The sequence below is a fragment of the Crinia signifera genome, chromosome 4 (genome assembly GCF_055691185.1).
Source record: "Crinia signifera chromosome 4, ASM5569118v1, whole genome shotgun sequence".
Lineage (NCBI taxonomy): Eukaryota > Metazoa > Chordata > Amphibia > Anura > Myobatrachidae > Crinia > Crinia signifera.
In genome coordinates this window covers 213,451,371-213,465,668 of record NC_139220.1, presented here as the reverse complement: position 1 = coordinate 213,465,668, position 14,298 = coordinate 213,451,371, and the positions used below count along the sequence as shown (strand labels likewise).

Below are 14,298 nucleotides of genomic sequence, written 5' to 3'. Positions count from 1 at the left end.
CAAAAGACTGCGCGTTCAGCAGGGAAGACATGGTGACATCACTGAATGATATTGCTGAGTTTTTAGCACCCTACCGCTCACCAGGGCGCGTCAATAAAGATGGTAGGGAGCAGAGATATATATACAGGGGTGACCCCCCCCCCCACACACACACACACCAGCCCCATAATCCAAATTATCCTGAGGCGAACTTAATATGAACCAAATTGTTAATACATTTCATTATGCAAATGGGTGATGGGTTGGTATATAAAGAGAACTGTAATGCAGTTGTACTCTTTAAGGGAGAGTTATTTTACAAATGTCATCTAATAAATGAATTGTGTTGCTGTGTATTATCTATTCCTGTGTGCAGTGAAAAATATACCACTACTTCAGTTCTCTCTGCTCGGTGTCTGGGTGGTTAAAAGAACCCCAAATACCAAATGCATGTTCTCATCAGGAGGGGCATGGCCTCATAGCCTGACCCCTGTGTTTGTCACTCCAGCTGACCCCTGGGTTTGTCACCCCTGTGTTTGTCAATCCGGGCGATGCATCTCGTGATAGTGTAGGATGCAGTTTCGGCTCCTACACCTTGACAGGAGCTGGCTGCTGCATGTAATGTTACATACAGCACCTGGCTCCTGTCACTAAGCAGGAGCTGGCATTATTATGCCCCCCCCTCAGCAGATGACACCTGGGCTACACGGTCACCCCCTTGTGATGTCACTCTGTGTGTGTATGTGTTCATGTGTGTGTGCATGTTTGTGTTTAAATAGAAATGTTCTTCCTGAGAACACTGCTTTATGGTTATATGTAGTACAAGTTTCAGTTTTAATCAGGTTTTCCTACCAAAAAAGACACCCAGGACTGTCCGATTCTGTAGTGAGGATTGTCCTGAGTCACCTTTCATAGCAACATTGCTGATTTTCCGTGGGTTGGGAAGGTGTGGTTCCTGCACCGCTTGATATACCCCATCAGAATAAGCGCACGGCAAGAGACGCAGAAGTCTAGAACCTAAAAATAGAAATAATAATCCAAAACATAAATATGGAACAATAAGTGTTGTGTCCACAGAGAAATCACTCTGTGAGACATAGCCAAGGCCAGAGCAGGGAAAAAATGTACCCTGTGATGCAGAGGTGTATTTCCACAAGGCAAATTAGGCACCTGCCTATGGCCCAGCAGTTCCCAAGGGACCCCATAAAGATAACCTGGCCTTTCAAAATCTTTCCAGAGAAGCATTGTGCGACTATCACATGATATTATGACATCACATGCACCTGCCCACACTTTCAAAGCCCCTTTGATGTTCTTTGATAGGATAAAAAAATCATCCACTGTATGCAATCAGTTTACTTTAAATGTGATACAGGTATTATGCCAGCTTCAAAAAGACTTGGGCCTGATTCAGATTTGTACACAATGCTGATGTTTATGCAGTTGAGCATTTATCAGTAGATTGTGCACAGGCCAAGATACTCTATCCATGCTGGCTGCATTCAGCATAAAAAATGTAGTGCTCTGGATTGTTGGAGGGAGGATGGCCGCAATCTGGAATTTTGACCAGTGCCCCATTAGGTCTAAATCCACCTCTGGTGTCCTGGCCCAGCTCTCACATATTAACATTTTTCTCTATTCATCATATATGCTGGTAATGACAAATATAGGTTTTTACAATAAATATTGGGTATGAATAAACCTTTTTCCCCAAACTGGATTAGGGATAGGGAGCGCTACAGCTGTTGTTGAACTACACATCCACTGCTATTTGGCCATGCTAAATCTGTTGCAGGACATGCTGGTATAGGGGGTTAAACAACAGCTGGAGTTCCAAAGGTTTCCCATCCCAACACATATAGTACTTTGAAATGTTTTAAATAATATTGTACAGTACACATGTTTTTGTAATAATTTGGTGTACCTGTCGATCCTCTTTTATGATGAACAAGATTGTTATACCACCCATCATAGCGCTGAATTTCCCAGTTGATATTATTTTGTGCACCTACAAAAAAATTACAAAGAGGCATTTTCTTGATTGTTATTATCAATAACATTGGTTTGCTACAGTAGATCAACTTTATTAACATTATATGACAATTTTAAAACCACAACATTTGCATTACTGTAAAACAATTTAGCATTGATCTTCACAGTTACTGTAGAAGACATTTGAAACATACACATCTGGACCTGCTGCGCCGAAGGGGGCTGGGCAGAAAGGGGGCGTCGTTTCCCATCATGTGGGTGGGGCTTTGGGTAGAAGAGCAATTGGCTAGCGCCACGACCCCCAAAATGCTTCAGTGCTGCTCTGTGATCTCCGGTTCACACCTACTGCCCCCACCCCTGCATGTGGGACATTGCCAACTGCGGGAGGGACAGCGGGACAGTTTCCAAATAGTGGGACTGTCCCACTATAATTGGGTCAGTTGGAAGGTATAGTCGAGGCCCAACATCAGAGAAAAACTGTCTAAAATTTTGTATAATCAGAATTTATTGGCCAGGTATACTTGCGTATAATAGGAATTTATTTTAGGTTTGCTGTGCAACAGGCAGGAGGGCAACAAGTAAACAGGTAAACAGTATACAATATAGACAGGTCATACAGAAAGATATTACATGGTTGCACAGCGGGATATGGGGTGACTAGACAGTGAGATGTTCAGGAGTTCAGGTGTCAGCAGGTGAACCGCTTGAGGGAAGAAACTTTTTTGGCTTCTGGTGGACCTGTTTGGAATGGCCCTGTAGGGTCTGCCTGATGCCTGGTCCTAACATGCTATTACAGTTTATAAAAGTTTATATGCACAGTATAGAGACATGCTCATCATCAACCTTTTGGAAGCTACAACATTCTAGATTTGGTAACGTCTCTGTATACTAACAATATTACCAACGCTAAGGCATATCTCTGGGCAATAAGTCTAACTTTAGTTTGAGGGTGGACTACAGACTTTACTTACAGTATGATGTAGTTAGTGTGTCATACCATGGCTGGTCATAATGTAATTGTTTAATTTACAATAAATTATTCCAATATTTATAAAATCTATGAATCCATTAGAAATTATACACTTACATGTAAGAGTCCAAAATGCTGCATGAACAAGCAAAATATATATCAGCTCAAGCTTTGGCTTCATTTCAATATTTAAATAAACTGAAAATAAAAAGAAATATAAAATGTGATTTAAAAATGTGTTCAGTAATGCAAGTAATGCAGTGCACATCTGATGGAAAATGAACTATGAACTTCCATTTACTCTTTATATTACAGGTTGAGTATCCCGTATCCAAAATGCTCGGGACCAGAAGAATTTTGGATAACGGATTATTCCGTAATTCGGAATATTTTAATATTTAAATGATGTATTTTGAAGTATCTTGCATGTTTGCTGTATAAACACATAAAATACACACACATATATTTTATTACCACATAAAATACACACAAATATATTATATTTGTTCAAAAAACAAGGTTTCAAAACATGAAACAAAATGTGTGTACTATCTCAGATATTGATTTTGAAGGCCAAGCAATCATTTTCTTGCACATATATAGTGCCAGTTACATATCATGTCCCCAGTAGTGCTGTTACATATGTCCTCAGTGAGTTTTTAGCAAAAAAAAAAAAAAAAAATTTCACTTTCTGGAATGTATGGTTTTCGGAATAATTTGGATAATTGCTACTCGGATACGGGATACTCAACCTGTATCTTGCATTTACGTTGTATAAGCACATCAACCCCATGAAATACACATAAATATATTTTATTTGTGCATGAAACAATGTTTTAAACTATGAAACAAAGTTTGTGTACAATCGAGGACACTGAATTTAAATGCCAAGCAATCATGTCCTTGTACATATTCAGTACCAGTTACATATCATTTCCCCAGTAGTGCCAGTTACATATGTAGCCAGTAGGTTTTTAGCAAAAAATAAAAAATGTAATTAAATTTTGGAGACTATGGTTTTCGGAATAATTTGGATAACGGATATTTGGATAAGGGATACCCAGCCTGTATATTTATTATTTAGAAATTTCCCTTCTATTTATTGGCCAGTATTCAATGCCTCAGATTCGCCGTATTTTACAGCAAATCTGGCAATTCGCCGGGGTAACGGCGAATTTTCTCTCATAAAAAACAATACGCCCTATTCAATGGAGACAATTCGCTGAAAATGAACAGTGAATATCTGTCAATTCGCTGTGTGCGATTCGCCGCAATTCGCCGGTGGTTTTCAATGGGGTTTTTTGTCAAATTCGCCAAGAGTGTATTCAATGCTCAAATGGAGAACTGCTTTCTCCAGTGATTTACGCCATGTTTCACCGTTTTGCATTTGTCATCTTTTTTTAGGAGAACTGGAGTGTGATCTTTTAAGGGTGTAAAAAATCAGATTTTCTTTTCTGTGAAGGGGCATGCTATTTTTATTCATGTATAGATTAAATTTTTCATTTATTCACTGCACACTAGTCCTGGCTTCTTAAGAGTGGGAACAGTGGAGAGGCTCCCTATCCCTGTACCCTGCCAGCTATCAGGGGGGGGGGGGGGGGGGGGCAGCTTCTGCTGCCTGAGTCCCCTTAAGCCCTCCTTTTCCCCAACAAATATTCTGGGGCAGGCATGGAGGCTTACATCTCCCTGCCTGCCTCCATCCCCCGGCTTCCTGCGACATTCGCCGCAGGGGTTAAAATTCGTCAGCAGGGGCAGCGAGCTCCTGCTGCATTGAATAGGATGACAGGGAGGGCTGGCAGTGAATGCTGCAGCCCTCCGTTACAGGATTATCCTAAACAGGATTCGCTGCTTATGGAGAAAGAAATCATTGAATACTCTTGATTGTCTTTAACAAGGTTCACCTACTACCAAGAAACTCAAGAAATACAACTAACAACTGACATACATACTACATTGCTACATTCAATGGAGTCTGGAGTTTTCACTATCTCTGGGGGCAAGCTTTTGTTTAGCATGTGAGCACTTTTGTTTAATGTTGGAATTTCTGTGACATAAACTCTTGATGCTCTTTTCTGTAAATTCCAGGTATCGAGATAAGTAGTTCTGTAGAGTTTTGCCCCCTTCCTCAAAAGTATCTCTTCAACACACCCAGTCCCTTTTGGGCGCTTGCACATTATTCTTGCACCCCCCCCCCCCCCATGTTGGTTGGAACTAGAAATTGCTTTAATATCTAATTATATTGTGCCCAAGGAACCAGTTATACAGTATTTCAAGTTTATTGATGGTCCCTTTTTCCTTTTTTGTGCTGATCAGTGAAGATTCAAAGGACTTGTTATTATCACTGGATCCTTTTCTTGGAATCATTTAGCTCTATTCATTCACTAGGAACATACCTATTAAGTATGCAAATGTGAGCATTGGTGTCATTATATTATTAGACAACGTGACTATTAGATGCCCAGTGATATTGAGAAGAAATATCTGATGTGTAGTGTACTAAGAGATGATATGCTGAGCCGAAGTAGTTATTACTGTGATTTATTGCAGTGCCTTATTCATGATGTAAAATTGACTCCTGATGCATAGAAGCCTTTATGAGCTTTTGTACTAAACTCCTTGAAGTGAATTGTAATACTGTTGATCTTTGCATATTCATCAATAATATATTGTAACCTGCAGTTGCCAAAATGTCAAAAGTTAACATCTTCTTTCAAATACAGTAAACAAGCTTTCTACAAAGGCACCTTTTGAACTACCGTCCGTGTGGTCTCACTTTCCTTACCTCTCTGCAGTGGCATAACTATAGCACCGCAGCCCTCGCGGTCGCGGGGGGGGGGCGCTGTGCATATGGGGGTGCCGGGGGGGCTGCGGTGCTATAGTAATCCCCCCGCCCCCCATCCCCCGCATGCTTACCTGTCCGCTTGTCCCAGCTCCCCTCCTGGCTTCAATCAATGCTATGGAGACGGACCACGATAAAATGGCCGCCCCATAAAGCAGACTGTTCTCTGAAACTGTCTGCGGTATGGGGGCGGCCATTTTATCATGGTCCGTCTGCATAGAATTTATTGAAGCCAGGAGGGGAGCTGGTACGCGCGGACAGGTAAGCATGCGGCAATGGGGGAGGGGGCACGGGGGGCCGGACGGACGGGGAGGGGGGGCGCCCCAAACAAAGCTACGCCTGAATCATTCCTCGGCACCTGTTGTGAGTGAAAATTCAAGTTCCAGGTAAACAATTTTAGTGTAAGTTGCCACAGCCCCCTGATGCACCATACATGGTTATAATATATTAGAGATATATTTATATGTAATGGAGACAGCGGCACTCACAAGGTCTTTTAAGTAAATAAAAATTAGGCGCTGGACCCCATAAATCTATCAAGGTTTCAGTTTATTTTTAAACTTTCATCAGGATATAATCCAGCAAGGCTTGCTAGGCAGCTGATTAGAGAACCCTGAAACGCTGCCCACCCTCCCGGCTGAATATCCACCCCCCACCACCGAATCCCCTTAGTATCATTTGAGGAGATGAGAGCAAACATATCCCCTTGCATGCGGCCGAAGGGGAGAGAAATCATTTCATGGTCGTCGACTATCGAATGATTTCTCTCCTCTTAGAAAATAAAAGTCAGTCTAAATGGACTTTTATTCCCATCGATGTCCACATAAGAGGGGACAGGTGCTGATGTCATGTGATGTTAGTCGCCCGCCCCTGGCAGGAATCGGCCCACCTGCCTTCCCAGGGGAACTCCCAGTATCATGGGACACCCATAAAATGCTGGACGTTCCCCTGATGCCACCCCCTGCATGCTCCCTCACTCCCATACCCTTGCAAACGCCTCTGCAAGTGTGATACCCACCGAAGGCGTTCACACAGGGGGGCTGCATGACCCACAGTGATCATGTACACACATATAAAGTAACTCAGTGCAGGTCCTCCTTGTGCAGTTTTGCTGCCCAGGGAGGGGTATGACATCATCACCAGTGCCGCAACAGTGATTATCCAAGTGGCAACAACAGTAAAAAGTAAATGAACTAGCTTCAATAGCGAGAAAAAGACATGAAGACATCTAATACAACCAGAAACTAAGCATAATAAGTTAGTAGATACATGGTTAACGTAAACGTCCTGTTAATACAGAAAGTAATTGCACAAAGTGGAAGACAGAAACATTGCAACTTATATATTGTATATTGTAACTTATGTACAGTATACCCAGAAGTATCATTCATGATGCAGGACAAATCCAAGTACCATTCCAGTCATAGAATACATTGGTTTAATATAGTCCAAATAAGGTAATAAAGTCTTGATGTCTGACAGATTGTTATACTGGATCATCAGGTCTGAGATGCCAATTTGACAAAACAGATGAGGCATATATGTGATCCTGTCATCTCTGTGATCATATGGTAATGTGTAGTGGTCAACTACTTGCAGGTAGTATCCGAATTGAAGAAAGGCATTTGTAAAGGAATCATGTAGAAATAGTACCATGAGGTACGTATAGGTAACAGTGCAAAATAAAGTTTTCATTGAGGCCATTGGGGGCAAGGTTTTCAGCCGATGGATTGATCTTGCTTCTATTTGCAGAAGTTGTTTATCCAGATTCGGCCCCTGGATGTCAGGGGCAACCTGATCGATGATCTTGTATTGTAGGGATGCGAAATTGTGTCTAGCTGTTTTGAAGTGCAGCGCTACAGGCTGGTCCTGAACCTTTCCATCTAAACCCTGCCTGATGGAGGTTCAATGGTCATTCGTTCTTTGATGGTGACATTGGTTTTACCTATGTACATGATACCACAGGGGCATTTGATGAAGTATACCACGAACCAACTGTTGCAGGTTAGAATTGTTTGATAGGTTTATTGATGCCAGTATGTGGATGAAGAAAATCACTGCCTGTCTCCAAGTAACCGCAGGTGGTGCAATTTTGGTTATTTTGGTAATGTCCTGTTTGACCAATAGGTCTGTGAGGTTTTTACCTCTCGAGAAACTTGCCAGTATTGAGGTTGTTGATGCGAAAGGGCGTTCTGGATCTGTGGGCAGTATTTTTTAAAAGGTCCTTTGCAGTTCTGTTATTGTGCCCTGATTGAGGATTATAGTGTTGTACGAATTTTGTTGTTAATATTTTTTTGTTTGTCCACTTTGGCAAGGAGTTGTTCTTTGGGGATAGCAAGTGCTTTGTGTTTGGCTTTGTATAGTTCCTGTATATCATATATAACTGTTGCAACATGATTTCCATGTCTTCCTTTGTTTGTTCAATGTCATCTAAATTCTATGTATCCTGCAGAATTGTGAATACCGTAAGCCTTTTATACAACGTTTTGGATGTTGGCTGCTGGCAAGAAGAGGACTGATTTCAAACATAATCTTGATGGTAGAGTCCATAGCACTTATTCTGGCAATTAGGTCTTTCAAGATATCACTCCATAGAAGGAAGAGGTCATTGATGTATCTGGTGACCTACAGTATATTTATCTTTGAACGCTAGTTCAGCGATGAAAATCTGATCTTCAACTATGGGGGTTATTCAATGCTGTGGGCGAGCGGCGACAGCGAGCAGAGATTCCTGCTCACTGTCACCGCTCACTCTGTCAGTATTCAACACAGCCCCCTCATACGCCAATTTCCCCTCGCTCCGTTTTTTGAGTGAGGGAGAATTGGCGTATACGGCCCTTGAACCAGCGAGACTCGCAGCTAAATACAGCGAGTTTTCTGCTTAAGCCGCGGGTCTCGCTGTTTTGGGGAATTCTCGCTGTCCTGTGACAGCGAGGATTTCCCCAGAACATTAAATAGAGCGAGCGGCCGGCGAGGGGGTTAAACAGCGAGGATTGCTGGTTTTCTGCAATCCTCGCTGTTTAACCCGCTCGCCGGCCGCATTGAATACCTGCCAATGTGCATGTATGCATTGGTGAAGGCTGTGACTATGTAAGAGCCCATAGCACAGCCCATGCGCTGCAAAAACTATTTTCCCTCGTACTTGAAATAATTACTTATTAATGTGAGATTTAATAAAGACAAGAAGAAGTCAATGTGCGGTCCTTTATAGTTTCCAGATCTCCTAAGCAGGGATTCAGTGGTCTTGATTCCTTCATCATGGAGGATATTAGTGGATAAGGATGTTACAGCCATAGTACGGGTTGGAATCATTTGGTCCACAGCATGATGGTCGACAGTCATTATGTCGACATGGGAAACGGTCAACATGGGTCTAGGTCGACATGGGAAAAGGTCGACATGGTTCTAGGTGGAAAGGCTGTTAGTTCAACAGGTCATTAGTTCGACAGTGTTTAGGTCATCAGTAAAAAGGTCGACATGGGGTTTTTCCCAGTTTTTTTACCTAATTGTCAACACAGTCGACATGGACACAGTTTAAAGTGCGCCGCATCCCCTTGCATCGCTCGTTGCACTCGCAATGTGTTGGGCACACTCTTTTATTTTCCCACCATGCACTAGTGGATGGTAGGGCATGAAATACCACCTGTCGGCACATGTCAGCTCAAAAAACAGTGAAAAACCCCATGTCGACCTTTTGATTGTTGACCTAGACAGTGTTGAACTAATGACTTGTAGAACTAACGACCTGTCAAACTAATGTTGTTTCAACCTAGAACCATGTCGATCTTTTCCCAAATCGACCTAGACCCATGTTGACATTTTCCCATGTCGCCCTAATGGCGTTGATCTAGTGACTGTCGACCATCATGCTGTAGATCAAATGACCACATCCCCATAGTACAGAGTAGGCTATCCTTAAGTAAGTCTGTATGTTGACATAGAACATTGATGAAGTTGGTGGTACCTTTCAGGTGGTACTGTACCTTTCAAATAGGTGTCCTGGGGATTGGACGAGTGGCTGTAGATGATAATCTAGGAATTGTGCAATTTTATAATACAGAGAGTTTCTGTCCTATATGATTTGCCTGCCAGGTGGTAGCACCAGATTTTTATACATGTTGGGAATGGTGTAGTAAATTGGCACCACAGGATGTGACAAAGACAGTGACTGTCTTTGTATCAGTGTCTGTGTGTCATCAGCTGTCTTGAATTGTAAGGTGTTTTCAGATATGCCGCTATACATATGCTGTCTCTACATGTGCTATATATACCTCCTGCTCTCATAAATATTTTGTTCTGTAATCAAGATTGTCATTTTTACTAGACAGCACATGGTAGGTTTCCCTGATGGACCTACACCACAATATGTGTATCCCAAACTTCTTCATGCATCAAGCCTGCCACACATACTGTACAATTGCAGTCGCTCCAGGTTTTATCCCAGATAGAATATACATTCACTTCATGCCCAGTAAGCCCACACGTTAAGATGGCCCTGCATAAAACAAACAAAAAGTTTAACAGAACTGTGATGCAGTGCCAATGTTTTTATACCTTGGAAGTCTGTGCCCCTATTACAATAGGGGCACAGACTATAAAAAGTTGTATTGTAATAGGAGCACAGACTTCTAAGCAGTGCTCAAAGTGGGCCGGTATGCAACGGTATAGCATACCGGCACTTCCTTCAAGCACTGATTTAAAAAATATATATATTTGCTGCGGTGCAGAACCTGGCTTCTCCTCTCATCCACAAGGGGGAGCCAGGTCTGCTTCACACAGCATCTGGCAGCCTGAGCCAGCGCGTGTCAGAGCTGCAGCCTTCCCCTGATCCCCGGAGTTGTCTAGCAGCAGCCAGACTCGAGCCCCGGAGCCCGGCTCCTCTCCAGACTCTTTGCTGCCAGGCTTTGGCATCACCTGGCTGGTCCAGCCATCCGACACTCATCCCCTCCGCCGCCGCCTCACCCCCAGCAGCAGCCAGCCGCGGCCCACTCTCCTTGCCTGCCATAACCACGCCCTGCACAGGCCAGAGCGGAGCCTGAACTGCAACCTAACCACCACCATCATCAGCAAGGTAACCACTGCCCCTATGCCCAGCCAGCCAGCTGGCACATGCCATTCGCCCAGTGTTGCCACCAGCTCCATCATATGATATGATGGAGCTGGAGGCAACACTGGGCGAATGGCATGTGCCAGCTGGCTGGCTGCGCATAGGGGCAATGTAACCTGCCAATGGATATGATTTATATGCATTGCAGGGGGTTTCCAGAGGGGCGGAGCAAAGCACGGAGATGGACACTTAGGTGATCCAGTATATGCCGGGTCAGTTAAAGTATTATAGATAGACCAAATGTATATACATAATAATAATAATAATAATAATAATAATAATAATAATAATAATAATTAATGTTCATTCTAGCACCCGCTATAATTGAAAACCCATGCAGTTCCTCTTCCCTGCCTGGGGTGTCACTGTCTGTTCTGGTGTTCTAGCACAGGTCTGGTTTGCATATCAGTGCTGATATACAGACCACACTGTGCTAGAAGCACTACAGCAGACAGCGACACCCCAGGCAGGGAAGAGGAACTGCATGGGTTTTCAAATATGGCGGGTGCTAAAAGGAACACTATGTATACATACAGGGGCGTCAACAGCAGTGTAGACCCCTGGGCATAGCAATGTATTGGGGCCCCTACAGATCCTCCAGCGGTAGGGGTGGGGAAAGCTTTGATGTCCCGCGTGTGGTAGGGGGTATTATATCAACCGCTCAGCATGTAGGGCCTGGATCAGTAATTTCCACTAATTTCCCCCTTTACTGCACAGATGGTGGGAGATGAGGTGGGAGAAGGGGGCATTGGACTGAATGAATGGGCCCTGATACATAACTTCCAGGGTGGTAGAGGATGTTTAATATGCAGAGGAGGGGTGTATAGTGGAGTGGGTTTATTATTATTAATCATTTTCTGGTGGGAGGACAGCTTGCTTGACTGCAGATATCTCCAGTTTCCGTAAATAGATTTCTTAGATTTTAATGGAATTAAAAACTAGAGAATCCCACTTACCAAATGGTATTGGGGACTAGGGGATCAGAGTTCAGGAGGCAGAGCAATCTGCCAACGAGAATATAAAACTACATACCAGGTGTGTGGAGCTGGAGCAGTAACCAGCTGCTGGAAGGCCGATATCTCTGGTTTTGGGAAAATTAGAGACAAGCTACTAATGTCCCTCAAAGGGGGAGAGTCCCAGCTTTTGGAATATACCCTCAGAAAATCTCTAAGTCAGACAGAACCTGAAATATCTGACTGGGAAGAGCAATAAATAGGCTTGGATGGGGACCACTGATTTGAAGTCAGATATCTCCGGTTCCCAAGGGCCGATTTTTAAAATTCGTATACCCATGGAAAGAGGAGACCTTCAGCTTTCAGCCTCAGACCCTTAGACTCCTGGGGGGTTTCTGGGTACTCAGAACCCCCCCTGCGTGCGCTACTGCATTGGCAGGTTACATTGCCCCTATGCCCAGCCAGCTGCCACATGCGACATGTGACATGCCAATAACGTGTATGTTATGTCTTCTTATAATGCTTCTTATTGTAGTAATGTTGATACTCTTTACAGTAGATGTTTTTTTCAAAGCTCAATGGGTTTATGCATCTCCAAGGTAATACAACTTATGTCCTAATTTCCACTGCATGGGTAATGAGCTTGGATTCTGTGTTCTCGGCTAAGTACAGCATAATAAAATGGCATTGGCAAAAGAATGTTGTTCTTCATATGGCATATGTGTAATGAGTATCACGGTGTGCGGCACATTTATAATGAGCATCACTGTGTGCGGCATATGTATAATGGAGCATCACGGTGTATGGCATATGTATAATGGGCATCACGGTGTACGGCATATGTATAATGGAGCATCACGGTGTGCGGCATTTGTGTAATGAGCAACATGGTGTGTGGCATATGTATAATGGAGCATCACGGTGTGAGGCATATGTATAATGGCCATCAGGGTGTGTGGCATTTGTGTAATGAGCACCACGGTGTATGGCATATGTATATTGGGCATCACGGTGTGTGGCATATGTATAATGGGCTCATTATACATATGCCACACACCGTGATGCCCATTATACATTTGCCACACAACGTGATGCTCAATATACCTATGCCACACACCCTGATGCCAAATATTCATATGTGGCTCTCTCTGTGTCCCAGCTGTCACTCTCTCTGTGTTCCCACTGTCACTCTATCTCTGCTGTCACTCTCCCTGTCACTTTGTCCTTGGATTTTGGCTCATACCGTGTAGCACAATGTGTTAGGGGCACTAGTATTAGATAGTATAAGGGGCCCTACTAGTGTGTATAAAGGGTATGTGGTGTGGTACGCTACACTTGAAGACACACCCCCTTTTCAGTGACCACACCCACTTTCCCGGAGTGCATAACTAGATCCTTTGTTTTTCCATACCCCCACTTTAAATTTCCACTTCGAGCACTGCCTCTAAGGCATAAAAAACATTGGCACTGTTCTGTTAAACTTTCTGTTTGTTCCATGTAGGGCCATCTTAACGCGTGGGCTTACTGGGCAGCTGCCCTATGGCCCCACAATTCTAGGGGACTTTGAGCAGGGCTTTGCTGGTGCCTCCTGAGTTTCTTGTGAGGCTATTAGAGATTATTTCCTAGCTGCTTTGGTTGTGAATTACACAAAATCAGAACTGCCGGGCAGCATTCTCTAATGGCCTGCAGTCAAATATTTACTAGCTGTAAGCTGCTAATTGCTGGATGGCTGATAGCAGGTAGAGAGACACCGCAGGAAGTAATCATTATTTTCCTTAAGTAGGGGCCCCAGTGCATTGCTTTTTCCTAGGGCCTACAATGCCATTAAGACGGCCCTGATTGCATGCTAGACTGTATATAAGTGAGTAACCAGCAGATTACCATTATAATAGAAGGTTCCCAAGGTGTTTTATAGAGGCTGCTGCCATAGTTTGGAATGCGCCTGTAGTGGAATTTTTTATATTGCAAGTAGCTTTTTGTTTTATCCAGGTTCTTTTTATGGCATGTTAAAATGTATTTGTGATAAATACAGAGAGCTTAGGGTACTGCTTATGTAAAGTTTGATCTCCTTTTATAATTTTCCTTTTTTTGTGTTATTTTTAAACAAAAACTGGGTCATTATATTATTATTATTATTATTATTATTATTATTATTAATAATATTATTTAGTTATATTGCACCTTTAGTTAAATGGCATAAATTCCAAAATTCCAAATGGCATTTTCCTGATAATCAGACAAATTGCACATGCCCAGGACCTGTTCTGCACATGTGCAGGATGGGTCCTGCAATCCCACCATTGTAAGTAAGTAAGTTTTATTTATATAGCGCACTTTCTCCAACAGGACTCAAGGCGCTTTACAGACATTAAAAATAATGCACATACTGTAATACAAAGGGTTGTCAAAACGGGCAACAATGGCAGTACAGATATACATCACACATACAGATATGCAC

General features: G+C 43.0%; 1 protein-coding gene across 1 annotated transcript in view; it reads right to left on the bottom strand.

Moving 5' to 3' along the window:
- Positions 1 to 9,074, bottom strand: part of LOC146073029 (dual oxidase 1-like) — a 144,811-nt gene extending 135,737 nt beyond the window's left edge. The window contains exons 1-4 of the mRNA XM_083180204.1: positions 8,936 to 9,074; positions 3,059 to 3,139; positions 1,904 to 1,987; positions 832 to 996 (exon numbers count right to left, since the gene is read on the bottom strand). Coding sequence (XP_083036330.1) covers positions 832 to 996; positions 1,904 to 1,987; positions 3,059 to 3,139; positions 8,936 to 9,074 — 469 coding nt within the window. The remainder of the gene's footprint in view (positions 1 to 831; positions 997 to 1,903; positions 1,988 to 3,058; positions 3,140 to 8,935) is intronic.
- Between the last annotated feature and the right edge of the window lie 5,224 nt (positions 9,075 to 14,298).